At 48.1% G+C, this 15,947-nt stretch overlaps 1 protein-coding gene across 9 annotated transcripts in view; it reads right to left on the bottom strand.

The window, feature by feature from the left end:
• Positions 1–14,945, bottom strand: part of MTCL1 (microtubule crosslinking factor 1) — a 99,908-nt gene extending 84,963 nt beyond the window's left edge. For all 9 annotated transcript variants that reach the window (XM_065752020.1, XM_065752024.1, XM_065752025.1 and 6 more), the window contains exons 1-3: positions 13,746–14,945; positions 3,621–3,845; positions 1,571–1,729 (exon numbers count right to left, since the gene is read on the bottom strand). In XM_065752020.1, coding sequence (XP_065608092.1) covers positions 1,571–1,729; positions 3,621–3,845; positions 13,746–14,561 — 1,200 coding nt within the window. In that variant the 5' untranslated portion in view covers positions 14,562–14,945. The remainder of the gene's footprint in view (positions 1–1,570; positions 1,730–3,620; positions 3,846–13,745) is intronic.
• Between the last annotated feature and the right edge of the window lie 1,002 nt (positions 14,946–15,947).

Here is a 15,947-nt window from a genome sequence, read left to right as displayed (position 1 = left end):
AGCCCATGGTGACCTTGTGGCATTTGTTCTGCCTTCCAGAAGGAACACCAGTCATGGCATGAAAAACCATCTACTGTGACAACTATACCCAGATCAGAATGAATACAGCCCATCATTGCACCACTCCTTCTCTTCTAGTTCTCTGCCAGCCTTGGCCTCCTGGGGGGGGGGGCAATTCTGCTTCCAAAATGAGGGTGCATCACTCCCACTTGCAGAGCAGAGAACAGCTGAGTTTTTTTTTGTTTCTCTGCTCTGCTTAGCAATCTAAGGAGCAGAGTCAATTCATCCTGGCTAGAGCTAGTTTGAGAATCCACAATTCTCAACCTAGTTTCTCAAACTGTTCATAATTCTACAGACCATCAAGCAATATCTAGCGAACTGTGAGTTAATCAACAACAAGCAAGACATTAAGTACTGTGGATGATGTGATATTTTTGTGTGAAATATACACTGAGCACACTGTAACATGTTATCATGTCCATTTAAGCACAACGTTCACAAACAACCTTGAGAAAGAAGAAAACATCACCCAGACTTTCCTTTTGTGTCCTCCTTAGAGGATGCTATCATAGCAACACTGATGTTTACAGCTGCTGATAACCTGCTCCATTACATACAAAATGCTTCAAAACTCTTGTTCTGGATTGCCTCGTCCTCAGAACTCAAAATGCACAGAGAAATAAAATAGAGTTTGTCCTTAGGAAACTGAAATGGGCTTTGTGCCAGCTGACTTGCAGGCATTGTTTGAAAGATTAAAATAACACATAATTGCACCAGTTCTCTAAATCTGACCAGGGCTCAGAGGATAAATGCCTTACCTCATTAAGTCTAAATGTTCTATCTCAATCTGGTTTAGAACAGAGCAGAGGCTGAGAGCTGCCAATCTGCTGTAAGAGCAAGAGGGCAGAAATACTGCTACAGGCCGGGATATGGACACATTTAGTTTTTGGCTCTCCTCTACTGTCCCTAGCTCCTAGCTCACTTGCTTCCAAGGATCATCACTTCACCCAGTATGACTACATGTCAGCTCCAATCGAGATGATCCCTCTTCTCAACAGACAGCGTTTCTGTGCCTGAAGTGCAATGTTATTTATACATTACAGACCACATTCCTACTGCCTAACTCATGCTGGTGGCTCCCACTGTCTCCACTGAAGAGCAGCAGCCAAGGCGGCAGCTTGCCTATCCGAGTTAACCTCTCAGGGATGAGTCATGCACACTTCATTTGACTCTAAAATAGGTGGAAGTCCCAGTCTGGGTAAAGGGGAGTCAGATAGCTGGCCTCAAATCAAAGGCAGCTTTATTCCAGTAGGAAGAGGCTGAGAGGAGCTGGCTTTAAAACGGGACAGAAGCCCTTTGAGGAGCCCAGGACAAAACACTCAACACTACTCACCTACCTCTCTGCCATTTCTAAAATACCAGCACGCTTAAGATGCACATCAAAGGGAAGGAGACCTTTTGGACAGTAGTACAAGCAATATCTGCAGGCGTGTCATGTAAGTCTTGCGCGCCAAATTTCCTGTCTAAGTTACTAACACTCTTCTGTATGATTTTCCCAATTATTGCTTACCTCTTTTAGCTTGTCCAGCTCATTTTGCAGCGTCTGCTTGGATACCTCCACCTCGATGATCTGCTGTCGCAGGACTTCATTCTCATCTTCTGCTTTAACACGTTTCTCCTCCACACTCTCCAGTTCATGGTGCAGTCTGACAGAAACATCTTTGGCTACCTGGTCAGAAAAACACAAAACACATGAAGAGGATCCACAAGGAACAACATCTATAGAGCGTTTCCTGCAGTTGGAAGCATCCAAGGGACAGTCAACAGATTTTCAGTTCAATTACGAGACTACTGATTAAAGGCTCCAAGACTTCTGAATACCAAAATGAATATTCATTTCTAATCCAAGATGAACACATATTTGATTATCCATCCTGTCTGCATTATGATAAGGCAATGTCATGGACAGCAGAAGGAAACAAGCAGATATGAAGCCTACACATCTAAGTCCCAACATATCACACGGATAAAATGAAGATATAGTGTTGTAAAGTTGACAGGTCATCCATCAAAGTCATATCCGTGCAACAGTCTCATCCACCCAGATTTACTTCTCTAGCAGCAATCATACCATGGCAGGAGTGATAAGAAAACAGAAATACATTCTAGCTTAGGTTTTATGAGTTCAGCCTAATAGGAAAGAATATTTATTACCAAACAATTCAGAACAGTGATTCATCACACAAAATGATGTATTACCAAATTACAAAAAGTCAGAAAAAAAAAAAGGGTAAACAAACTAAGAAACTTGTTATCGAGGTTGGAACTTGATCCTTGGGGTCCCTTCCATCCTAAGCCATTCCAACATTATCTCTTTCTTTTAGGTCTATGGACAAGATCAGACATGTCCATCCCAAGACACTCCTTGGCCCCAGGTGCACAACTGTTACTCTGCACCAACAGAACATCGGTGCTCTACTAACCCCATCTGGGTGTGCAGAACACTACCAACTCAAGTTATGGCAAATAGGTTTATGCATTTTGATATGTTAGCTAAACAGTCCTGTGAGCAGCGAAAATAGTGTTCAGTAGCTGAGAATTTGCTCTAAAATTAAATAGAAATTAAATTAAATAGTGTCACTGTGCTCTTTGCATTGGTTGTAGTTCTCATGGAAATCAGTAGGAAGCACTACTTTTAGAGAAGTCTTCATAGATGTGGCTCTAGGCAATTCTTCTTCACTCAGTGCAGTCCAGGCATGCCACAATGTTGGACGAGCACGGACAACATCTTTGGTGAATAATCTGTCGCTTCTGTTATGGTAAGTTCACCATTTTTCTCCTGTCATAAGAGGGACAATTGGGTCTGACATTTTGAAAGGTTTGATCACTTGATACATCACTCAAGATTTCTACTGCTGGGAACCAACAAATCCAACTTCAGGAAGGTCTTATGTTTTGCATTTTCAAATACCAAATGCTTAGTACTTCCAGCTGTTTAGCTATTTTATAAACAGCTACATTATGGCGATAGTCAGAAAGATAGCAAGTAAAGCTAGATAAGTATCATGCTCATAAAAAAAACTTAGCCTTGATGGAAAAATATGAAAATTGTTTCAGTATGAACACTTCTTTTTATCTGTTTATTTTTACATGAATTTGTTTTCACGGGAATAGAATTTCTCTTCTTTATCTGTTCCCCTAAGATGTTGTAACAGTGTTGCTGTATGGTGACTATTTTTTTTTTTTTCAGTTATTGACTTAAGCAAGAAGTGAAAGGCAGGAAACAATATGAATGGGAGAAGCATATCAGGGTTTGTTTATACAGTTTTGGAAATCTAGAGTTCTGAGTAGAGCCAGTGAAACAAAACCCTTTAAATCTTTCAAGTGCAGCAATGTAATTCAACAGCCTTTTTTTCATTGAGGCTAAGCACATGTTTTTTACTTGCTAACACATCTTCTTATGATGAGAAGCTGAACATTTGTTTTCCAGTGCTGAAGAATGAAATTGGTGCTGACATTTTGAGAACTTCTCCCTGTTTCATGTGTCATCCTCACTTCCTTTACAGGGAACCAAAGCCCGCTCCGCTCCCCTTTGCTGTGAACACAAATCTCTCACCTACCTTTAAATCTTGTTCCAAGCTCCTAATGAGCTCTCCATCCACATGGCCTGTTTGTGCAACTTTCAGGCTTTTCTGTTCTGCTTTCCTGAGACGATACTGCAGAATGCGGCAATTCTTGTTTGCCCGGTCCAGCTCTCGCCGGAGCTCCTGCAGCTGGTAAACATCTTCCTCCAAATAACTGTCGCGCATTTCTTCCATTTCAGCCCGCAATTCATCCAGCTCATCCTGGGAAAAAGACAAAACAGCGCTCCATCATACCTCTAAATCTCACCCATGGGAGCAAATAGGAAACACAGTCACTAGGATACCACTCTAATAAGGTGATATGGACTGCAGCGAGCAGCTCCAGAACTCACAGGAACAGAAGTTTCATCCAACATTGAATAACTAGGCTGAACTAATGAATACTTGTTACGTTTCTTGCAATTGCTTTAATTATTAAAGCCAGACCAGATGCTTACCTGACTCCTGAAACTGGAAACACCCTCATTTTACTATCTCTAATTAAAATTTAAAAAACAACAAAACACATAATACTTTGCCACTACCTAAACTAATTAGATGACTCTAGATTAAAGTAAACCTATCTGACAAAGTACCTCAGCTTCTCTGTGTGATGTGTGTTTTTAACAACCAGCAATTCCTAAAAACAAAATTGTCCTTTACCCTGTGCTGATAGTAGAACTATTCCATATGACAATACTCTCTCACCTGAGCCTTGCACCATGGACATGTTCAATGACAGATGGGTTCGTGCAGGAGAGAATGGTTTTTAGTTGCGTGTGTAACAGGACTACAAAACAAAACTAAGACCATGGGAATACAGCCTGGTCAACCTTTGCTGGGCATCTCAAGCTGCCCCAGTTCCACACTGTTCCACAAGAAGCTCATGCTCTCTCAAGTCAGATTTAAAGATTTGTGGCTGAACAGGATAAGCTCTATCATTCTCATTTGATTAATCTCTGCAAGGCCGAAGCTCTTGGCCTAAAACTCTTACAAAGGTCTTTCAAGCTCAGGGGTATGAGCCATTCAGCTACTGTGTGGGAGGAAACCTCTATTATCTTGAAACTAAGTTTGGGGGGGGGGGGGGGAAATGCACTTGGTATTATAAAGATCACATTTTCTGCAGAAGATGTTACTTAAATAAGTTTCAATCAAAACTTGCACCTGGGCTGGCAGCACTGCCACCTCACTTCAGACTACTAACTGGCTCCTGAAACACCATGGCCACCTGGAGCTTATTTCTCACTCTCAGCAGGTAGAGGAGAGGCTGTTCTGGAGTCAGCATTCTCAGCAAAGCCCCTCCAGGTGGCACCATCCCCATGCAGCCCCTCCACAACAGTGTCCACCTACACTCCCCATCAACTGTTCCTCCTTTCCGGGGCCACTCTGGGTGGATGGTCATTCTTCTACCCATATTCATCTCACTTCACTTGACCTTCACCAGCAGACCAAAAGAAGACACATCCAGCTCCTGGAGCCTCATTAGCATAGTTATGTTCAGTCTGGAGTGCTACCCCCACAAAAATCCCAGCCACATACAAAAACACAATGATCTATTAACTCAAGTTAGCTGAACCAGCATAACTCACATTTTGGGTAAGCTCAAGGCTTGTTGTTCCTGAAATGCCCATTCCAAGCTCAGCAGCAAGTCTCTGTTTTTATCACTACAGCCCTCCACAGTCTCCACACCAATTCTCCTTAAAAGCTCAGAAAGGACAGACAGGTTTTCTCCCAATCAAACCATACTTCTACTCATTCCCAACGTATTCAGATTTCTGCAGATTTAAAGCTAAGGAACACCTGACCCTGCCTGTGATCTGCCCAGGGCAGCCGCAGCAGAAGGGCATTTGGGCAGGTGGAGGAGTTCCTGGGTAACTCCCAGGTGAGCTGCATCATGCTGGAGCTGTACCCAGACTGCAGAGTAACAGCACAGCAACAGAAGTGAGCTCTGCAGCAATGACACATTCAGAAAGTGTACAATACCAGGTGGTACCCAGTACAGATGGAGACGCAGAAATGCTAGGGTTTTAGAAACTGGTAAGAGAACTGATGAACTTAAGAAAAGAAGCATATTTTTGTGTTAGCAGTATATTAGCCGGGTGTTTTGGCTTAGGAGATGGTACCAAGAGTGCAGTCTGCAGCTGTCAGAACTAATACAGCCCTCTGGCATGAATAGGACCAGAGTTATTGCTAAAGGCTGTCTGCAGACTCAGGAAATGAATCAAGTACAACCAGATTTAAGCTCAATTAACTTTTAAAATCATCTTCAGAACTCCAAGTTAGATAAATAATTTGGCTGTAAATTGAGATTTTTTTCAACACAATTCCGTAATGAAGGAACATATCTGTTACCACTAAATCCATGGGATCTATTTTATAATCTTACATTTATACTTAAAGAACAAAGCAATGGTTTTGTGTATCAAGTAGCCTGCAAGCTATAATTTTATTGCCTCTCTCTTTAACTTGTTTCTTGTCTATATATCAGTTTCTGAAATCAGTAAACCTGGTCAGTTTCTAATCCACTATGTTTGACTTCAAAGTACTTACTAAAACCCAGTTTGGAACAGGAAATCATCATTTCACACAACCCAGCCCCTGCAATCAGCATCCCATCACAACTGGAGAGTTTCAAACCCTCTCTTCGGGCATGGAAGGTCTCTGTGCCTTCAGGTCAGCCTGTCCCTTCATTCAGTGTCCTTCCTTCTACCAAAGAACTTCTCCAAAAAACTGAAAGCACTTTTTTTTCTGCTCCAAAAACTTTTATATATAAATCAGAACACATCCCAAACCCTCATATTTAGCAATGCAGCAACCTTTGGAGGAGTTTTAAACCACGGCAAGACACATGCAAATGCAAGGAGGGAAAAAATGAGTCTGTGTAGGGAACAGAAAACTGGCTGTACAGGCTGCAGCCAACAGCCACTCCTGCTGCACTGCCTGGGGCCAGTACCTGCGGGCATTGCCAGCCAGGAGAGGAAAACTCATGGAACAGACTGGGTCTCTTGAGGCAGCAAGATGAAGTCCTGTTTTTATGTATTAAGCGTACAGGTATGGGAGCAGGTCCAAATTTGTCATCTCTTAAAATATAGGAAATGATCACTCTTTGAAACACTGGGCAACTATATGTCCTTCAAATTTTGTATGGCACCACAGAAATGAGGATCATGGGATAGTCTTTTACAGTCATGATCTTGCTCTCAACATAAGACTACAAAACCTGCAGCATCGAAACCTCCAGTCAGCACCTTCTAAGCCATCGCTGTTACAACCGTACCTACAAAACCAGAGCAGCTTCCAGTCCTGCTCTGAAGCAATGTGTGCACAGAAAAGAGAAGAAGAAAAGTTTAAGTCTGCTTCATTTGTCCACACCCTTGGTGTGGAGCTATGCTGCAGGCCCAGATTGGTGTGCTAGGGACACGGGTCACTGGGTATGGTGGTACTGGGTTTACAGTTGGACTAGATAGTCTTACTGATCTTTTCCAACCTAAACCATGTTGGAGACACCAGGCATGGTAGTGCAATCCTCCAAGAGTCAGCAAGAGCAAGAAGCCTTTTCCCTGTCCCTTGCAGCTAACCTTGGTGGGACCCCATTGGCACAAAGGTGAGGCTGACCTGAGGTCTGCCCAAAGCTCCTCATAATCCCAATCCCTGACTTCATTCAAATACATTGTTACTATTACTGTTATTATTGTGAGTGAGAAGTGAAGCTTTCTCTCAAGAGGTGTTGAGTTTCATGCTGCGGACTTTAATTTTGTAAAACTGAAAAGAGAGACCAGAATAAGCATTTAAGACTAATTAAAATAAACAAATAAGAAAGCCGGCATCTGTCTTTGTGCGTCTAACAAGTGGGGAGCCTGCTCCCTGCCTTAAACAGGGAGGACCTGCTCAGAGATCCCAAACCTGCAATTGAAGTTCCAAGGTTAAGTGCAGGTAGAAGCTTCACTTTGCTGTATGCTCCCACAGAGAATGAGAGCCTCCTATTATAATTACCTTTAATTATATGGTAATAAAGTTATAGACTTCAGAAAGAACAGCAGCAAACAAAGAGTCCCGCAAGAAAACACACTGTTTAGGAAAAAGCTCAACTGCTTTTTTTTTTTTTTTCCAGATGTCATGTTGGTTTTATGAAAGGGAGAACGGAAATGCGAGAAATAAAGACACTTCAAATAGAAGGAAACTACATTTGCAGTAGAAATTCAAGTTGGTTGTGCTCCCAGCTCCTGCGTCTTGCTGCTTACTTGGTATAAATGACTTCCTATAGGCCAGTTATTTGAGGTCTAGTAGGGATCGCCCACCTGAGGTCACTGGGGGGCTCATCAGCACTGGGACATGTGTACATAGCCACTCCATCTGTGGGATTCCCCTAGACTTCAGTGGAAAAGCATGAGAATAAGGATGCACTGTTGCCATGTTCACCTACTAAGTCAAGGTGCACTGGCTAAAAGGGGAAAGCATGGGTGCAGTTTACATCACATAGCCCACTGATGATGCCGTTGTGTGTCTGTACCATGCAATCTGAAGACTTGCCTGTTAGAAGAGAAGCCATCGCCCCATTAATACCTTTATTGATGTCATACATTTTTAATATTGATTTAATTTATGATGAAATATAATTAAGGGTAAATTACAGGAATCTGCTTTGTTTGAAATTCTTAAAAAAATAAAGATAGAAGAGTCAGCTATTACACTGAGTAACCTATGCTCACAGGTGAGTCATTCCCACTGAAAGAAACAGGAATATTTGCACAACCAACTGCCTGCATCTACCTGGCCAGTCTGGCTGAGATCTATAATGAGGCCTGAAAGCACATTTTCCAGCCATGGCCACCAACTACGTGTTTGCACAGCCCATGGAGCACATGTGGAAATAAAACAAGCAGAGTCACACACCTGGGGGTGCTCTGGGTATGCTTCACTGCTTCTGAGCCTTCTGGACAACCTGAAAGCACATGAGGGATGGAGATGCTTCAAAAAACCCAGTGGACACAGAAATAAGGAAAATAAGGAAACCTCAATAGGTTTCCTGAGGAAACACAGCGTGAAGTCGACCCTGAACTGCACACAAAGATGGGATAGGGGCTGCAGCAGCAGCTGAGGTCAGCCCGCTGAGCCACTTGCACTGAGCCAAGCTGCAGGCTGAAAGAGGAAAAGCTCTTAATTCAGAGCACAAATGCAGATTTAAAACCGGAATGCAACCTTAAGTCCAAACAAACAAAATCTTGGAAACAACTGTCAGGGAGAAATCACGTACCGAAAATAGCATGAGAGAAATATAAGTACTGAGTGCTTTGGTATGCATTTACAATTATGGATACGATCAAATGGAAAGTTTGGAGGATCTGTTGAATTAGTGTCCAGATGGTAACATCTGCAAACCAGGAATGCATCAGTGTCCAGAAGCCACATACTAACTCGGTAACGTCTGCAAACAGGAGAGACTGAAACGTGCAAAATCAATCCACCGTACAGTACTTAAGCAAATGCAGGTGAAGGTTGAAATTCAATTATCTATGTAAAAAAAAACAACAACTATTTGTCAGTTTAGCTAGAAGTCACACTTACAGCTCACGCCAGTACTACTTCTAAAAGAAAAGGTTATTTTAATAAGCTCTAAATCAAATGAGATGAGAGTGAGGAGAAGAGAGGTGGAAATTACAGTGGGTAAATTGCTACGGTGCCGGCAAATCCAGGAGTTCTAGAAAGTCCTTGAGAAATCTATAATACGTGAATTGTGACTTTATGTAATCTCCATTCTTGTGTTTTAGACATCTTGAACTGTCTTTACGGAGGAGATGGTGTTACTGCTAGGGAACAAACATTTACCTTAGCAATTCACCAATGGCAGCAGGGATAAACATGCTCTAAAAGGCTTTGGCTCTGAAGAAAGCAGCAGCCATTAGTTCTGCCTCTTGCAAAAGAAGGAAGCCCTGGAGCCCCATGTCACACTGGCTCTCACACCAACCTGCTCTGTTTGGGCACGCAGCTCTTCCCACCCCAGCACTTCCCCTGCTGGTTGCCTCTGTCACACAGATGGGGGACAGCATGCATTTTGGGAACCCCAGCAACCCGTGCTAAGTGAAACATCTGATCCCAGTGCTTTGCATCTTTTTGCCCTAAACAGATCCCAGAGATCCATAGCTGAGTGTGAAGTTCACCTCACTTCCCTATTTCTAGGGAGCTGGGAAAAGTAGAATAGCCTCCTATGACACATACTGTGGATCGAAACAAAAATGAGCATCCTGGAGATGTATCCGAGTGCAGTAAGGTGCCAGGAGCAGCCACTTAATCACTTTATATCCACCACTTGTCACAGATAAAAGTGAATGTAGAAATAAAGACAAACCAAGATAAAACAGATGATATCTAAGAAATCCCTGAGAGTTTAGAATACATTTTTGCGCCGGTGTGCACAGCAGCAGCATTCAGGTCAAGCTGAACTCATACCAGCACGCTCACAAACAGCACCACAAAATGACACAGGGCATTTTCAGGATGCTGAGAAGTGCCATGCTTCATAGAAAAGGCTTTTTCAGATACCGGCTATGAAGCATGTAAACAGAGAAGAGGCACGTGTCAAATTTATTCTTCATGACTAAAATATCATTGCTGTTTCTGCTAGCAAGCTTATTTAATCAGAACAGCCTGAAACAAACTTTTGCCAAGATGAAGCAAGAACACTCTTGATTGACAGAGCTTGGTCCTTCTTCCTCAGGACCCTTCACCCTTCACAGGGACCGACAACATGCAGAAACCCTATCTGTGTCCCCTGGGACTCGCATAGGGCAGGATGGTTCTCCACATGCTGAGACCACAGAGCTGAAGGACAAGCCCTTTGTGAGAGCACTGTTTGCTCCTACTGACAGCACTGCCTGGCAGTTATGGAGCCTGCACCCTCCCAAGCATCTTCCAGCAACCGTCAGGCTCCACAGAGGCAGCCAGCACAAGAAAACTTCACTCTTGTCTCAACAAATAAGTGACACCTTTTACATGCTGCTGTAGCATTACAGCATTCCCACACAGGTAGCTGCAGTAAGGTTATGCAGGAAGTCCACGAAACTGAAATCTGTGATGAAATTTAACAGAGTAAAAGAGAGTCTTCACAATGTGATTTCGAGCCAACTGGTGCGAGTCATTTTGCCAGCTGGCATCAAGCCACGAATAGTATGAAGCAATGTCAGGGTGCAGGTTAGGAAAAGGTTCTTTACCAGCAGGTGGTGGGCAGGGAGCAGAGCAGCCCCAGGTAGCAGTCAGGGCACTGATCTGCTTGAATCGAAGAAGTGTTTGGACACTGCTCTCAGACATAGAGTTTGAATTTTGGGTGGTGCTGTGTGGAGTCAGGAATTGGACTCCACGATCCCATGGGTCCCTTCCAACTCAGGATATTCTGTGATTCTACCTCTAGAGCCAGATCCTCTTCTCCAGTAAAAGCAGTGCCTGGAAACATGCAAGGCGCCAACTTTTGGCATCAAGTAAGTCTTTGTATGTAAGTATATTCACACATATATACACACACTATGTTCTGTAACCTGTTACAGATATGAGAAAGATACGTGATAGTCCTTCCTAACTGAAACAAATCCCCCTGAAATAGGCTTTAAAATCATGTGCACTTACTGTTGTGTTCCAGATGTGGGGAGGGAAAAGGAGGAGTGAAAAGTACAAAATTCAGCATATGGACACGCTCAGGAAATTAACATGTTCTTCAGGGATTTATCTAATCATTTGTCTACTCCGGGCTGACAGCTTCCCCATTATTCCGTCACCCCCTCCAGTCAGACAAGAAACAAAGCCCACTCTTTTACCAGGCAAGAGAGCTGCCTTGTAAGAGACACAAGGAACAAGCCTACAAATCAACAGCTCGTGCAGTGCTGTGGTTTTAATTTGTAGAAGACCAGAAAAGTGCTTTCATGGACTTCCTTAGCAAGGGAAAGGAAAGCTGGGGAATTCTCCTGGTAACTTCTGAGCCATTGGGCCAACTCCAACCAATCCAAGAGAGGAGCAGCACTTCCAAGAGTTCATGCACCCAGGCAGACAAGGAGAAGAGAAAGACCACACAATCATTTCATAGAATCATTATGGCTGGAAAAGCCCTCTAAGACATCTAGTCCAACTGTCAGCCCACCCCCACCATGCCCACTAGCCACGTCCATCAGTCCCACATCCACACGGTCCTTGAACACCTCCAGGGACAGTGACTCCACCACCTCCCTGGGCAGCCTGAGCCACTGCCTCGCCACTGCTTCTGAGAAGGCATTTTTCCTAATATCCAACCAGCAAACATCCAATGGAAATCAGCCAGGACGCAGATCCCTAAGAAAGCAGCCTGAGTTACTCTACCAGGCTTTGCAATACCTGTGGCCCGAGGTTGAGAGGGGTTGGGTCACACTGCTGCAGATGATAAAGGCAACAAGCAGAAAGACCTGAAGCCACATGGAGTGAGAAGCTTGAAACAATATAGAATTAAGTTCTTTGCCTAAGTCACACACCGTCAAACCCTCAGTCATCAGTGTAACCCTTTTTTTCAGCTTTGAACTGCTACAAATTATCTTCAGTAAGAAACAGGACTGTCACATTCTTCACAGGGGGTGAAAGTCAGTATGGTACTTAAGGAGATAGTACAACATGGAGTTGCTTTCACAGGTGCCCCTGGGCTGTGGGCTCCCCAACTTCTGCCGGCAGCGCCAGTCTGCCTACTCCTAACAGCAGTTCCCGTTATCAGCCCAGATCTCATCCCATCTCCTCGTCTCTGGGCTGTCGAGTAAAACAGAGCCTCTGACGAAGGCTCTCTGTGCTACTCATCGTTTTACAGAGTGCTATCACGCTCTATGATACAGCCCAGTGGTTTCCATCCAATGAGTGCTATGAAAGCTTCGCTAAGTCCCAGTGATTGAATCAGTTTCGTTCTGTGTTACCCTTTCCTGGGTGACCAGTGCCCACAGTATTTCAGGCAAACCTACAGAGACCCACACAGCAGCTGCAGATCTATACAACATTCTAAGGTCTGTAATGGTTTTGTTATTCAGTTCTCAAGGAAATGAAACCCATTCTGCCTGCACTTCCACACCGAGCCGAGATTTGCATCTCTCCTGCTCAGGACACTCCTGAGCTAATACAACACATTTGAAGCTTGCAGCCTACTTCTCTCCTGACGCCTCGTGTTTTCAGTACTGAGATTTATTTCTCAAGCTCAGCTTGAGCTCAAGCTTCATTTTTCACTCGTTCCCAGGGGCCAAGCCTCTGCTTTCATCAAGTCCAGCAAAGACCGGACAGAAGTTCAGGTCAAAAAGAAACAACTTCGTGCCACCTGAAAATTTTGCTGCATCACCGCTCGCTCCTTTCCCCCATCTCACTGAGCAGCACCAGCCCCGGGGATGAACCCTGCAGCATCACTCACGTCGCTCACCTTCTGCTGTGCAGAGCATCATCCCTTGGCCCAAAGCCCTCAACCAGAGCGGCGCGCAGCGCTGCCCTCCTCCCTCCCGTGGCTGCACCCAGCTCCGGACCTCATCTGAGCAGAACTCACGGAGCCAACGCCGTGCCCAGCAGCAGCAAGCTCACACCGTAGGGTAGCTGCGGTTACGGGATGATGCGAGTTTATTTATTTATAGATCTTGACGGACGCGGCCTCTCGCTGTGCCAAAAGATCATGTTGTAAAGCGAAGGCGCCCGTGGGGCAGCGCGCTCGGGGCACGGCTGCACTCGGCGATCCCGGCCGGGGACCGGCGCTGCCCACCGCGCTCCCGTGCCCGCGGCACCCGGCGCTGCCGGCGTTATCCGGGCAGCAGCGCGCAGCCGGAGGACTTTCATCCCTAAGCGTACAGAGCGCTGCCGTCCTCTCCCCATCAAAGGAGAGAACGTCTTAGGCGTAAGGGCGATAATGAGGAAACAGTTCCTGGAAAGCCAGGGTTCGCTGACCGCCGGAGCGCTCTGAGCGTTTGACAGAGTCAGGGCAGCGCCGATCCGCCGCAAAACAAGCACAGCACTGGCGCAGTACGTGTTGCACCGGCCTTCCCCCACCCCTCCTACCGAGCATCCCGAAGCAGCCGCCCCCCACCCCTCCTCCGCCCTTTGCATCGCACCACAGCCCCCGGCCCCGGGGCCGCTCCCCGCAGCGCTCACCTTGAGGTACTCGTTCTCCGAGCGCAGCTCCTCCACCTCCCGCTGCAGCTCCTCCGGGGCCGCCCGCTGCTCCCCGCGGCTCGGCGCTCTCCCCGCGCCCGGGGCCGTGGGGTCCCCGCGGGGACCGAAGAGCGGCGGCGGAGCTCCGCGCCCGGGAGCGCGGACGGAGTGGGGCGGCTCGCGGTCGCTGGAGCCGGTGCCGGACTCGGCGTCGCTGCTGGCCGCCGGAGCCGGGCGCTGCTCGTCGGACAGCGGCTCGGAGGGGCAGTCGGAGAGGTCGGAGCTGCTGTCCGTGTGCCCGACGCGGGCCAGCGCAGCCGCCGCCGCATGGCCTCCTCCTGCCGCCGCGTCGCCCCGCTTCGCCTTCCTGCCCTTGCCGGGCGCCGGAGCCGCCTCGCCGCCGCCGGGCTGCCGTCCGCCGCCGCGGCCGCAGGGAGCCGGCTCCGGCCCGCGGGGCGCCCGCTTGGCGCAGGGGGCGGCCTTGACGCCCGCCCTACCGGCGGCGGCGGCGGAGGGAGCGGCCTTGGCCCCCGGGGCGGCGGGGCGGCGGGAGAGGCGGCCCGGAGCGGAGAGCAGCCCCGAGGGCGGCAGGTGGGCGCCGGGCTGCGGCGAGGGCGGCTGCGGCGGAGGGCGGCCGGGCAGCGCGGGAGATTTGGGGGGCGCGGGGGGCGGCTTGGCGGCGGCTCGGGCGTGCAGGTCCTTGAGGAAGGGTCTGGCGGGCGACGGGGCGCGGTGCGGCCGCTTCTTGTCGGCGTGCGGGTGGAGGTGGGCGGGCGGCGGACGCAGCGCCTCGCCGGCCCCGTTTAGCGCATCCATGGGGGCTGCCGGCGGCGGGGGCTGCGCAGCGCGGCGGTGGCTCGGGCAGCCTCCTGCAGCCTCCCCGCTCTCTTTCTCATCACTTCTGCCGCTCCCTGCCACAGCCCTCACACTTTCCTAGCTCGATCCCCCTCTTCCTGCCCTCCCCCTCCTCCTCCTCCTCCTCTTTCGCTTTCTCCTCCTCCTCCTCCTCCTCCTCGCCGCTCTCTCTCCTGAGCACTGATTTGTTTCTATGAAACGAGCTTAAATCCCTCAGCGGCAGCCGTCTCCTCCTCTCCCTCCGCCCGGCTCAGCCCGATGCCGCCCGAACCCCTTTCCTCCCGGCGCGGCCGCCCCCGCCCCGCTCCTGAAATAGCCGCGCAGAACCGCGGCCGCTCGGGCTGAGCCGCTCCCCGCCCGCGCGCAGTGCCCGCCCGCTCCTCCCCCCGCCGCTGCCCTCCCGCGGGGCGCAGCGCTCCGCCCGGGGCGGTGTTTCCGGATGGCGTCGGCGGCGATCGGGGTCCGGGCACCGGGGGCCTCCGAGGGCGGGGGTTGCTCGGCGCTCCGCCGCCAGCCGCAAGGCTTTCATGCGTTCCTTCTCCCGCTGGAGAGCGGCACCGCCGCTGCTGCAGCGCTACGGATGCAACAGGTTTCGCTGGTCCGCACCCAGCGGGTACCCTTCCGTGGACGAAGCGCCTTAATAAGGGGCGCGGAATGCCCTAAGGAGAGGGGAACGCTGCGAGCTCCCACAGTGCTCGGCACTGCTGAGGCAGCTGTGTTCAGTTTTGTGCCCCTCACTGCAAGAAAGACACGGAGGCATTGGAGTGCGGCCACAGAAAGGCAACGAAGCTGTGAGGGGTCTGGAGCACAGGTCTTATGGGAAGCGGCTGAGGGATCTGGGATTGTTCAGTCTGGAGAAGAGGAGGCTCAGGGGAGACCTTACTGCTCTCTACAACGACCTGAAGGGAGGTTGTGGTGAGCTGGGGGTCTTATTCTTCTCCCAGGTAACAGCAATAGGATGAGAGGTAATGACGTCAAGCTATGCCAGGGGAGATTCATGCCAGATATTAGGAAAAATATCTTTTCAGAGTGGCCAGGCAGGGGCACAATCTGCCCTTGGAGGTGGTGGGGTCACAGTTCCTGAAGGTGTTCAAGAAACGTCTAAGTGTAGTATTGAGGAACATGGTTAGTGAGCATGGTGGTGATGGGCTGACAGTTGGGCTAGATGATCTCAGTGGTCTTTTCCAACCTTAACAATTCTGCGACTCTGAAGTCCTAGAGTGAGAAATGACAGTTGTATTTCATCCTAACACAAATTACTGTGGAAATATTCATTATTATGGAAACTATCATTATGGAAATATTAAATATTATGGATATTGCCCTAGATGATAGCTATCAGAAAGT

The sequence above is a fragment of the Cyrtonyx montezumae genome, unplaced genomic scaffold, assembly GCF_038088225.1.
Source record: "Cyrtonyx montezumae isolate F1298 unplaced genomic scaffold, pur_monq_1.0 scaffold_8, whole genome shotgun sequence".
In the NCBI taxonomy this organism is placed as follows: domain Eukaryota; kingdom Metazoa; phylum Chordata; class Aves; order Galliformes; family Odontophoridae; genus Cyrtonyx; species Cyrtonyx montezumae.
This window is presented reverse-complemented; position numbering and strand designations above follow the sequence as displayed.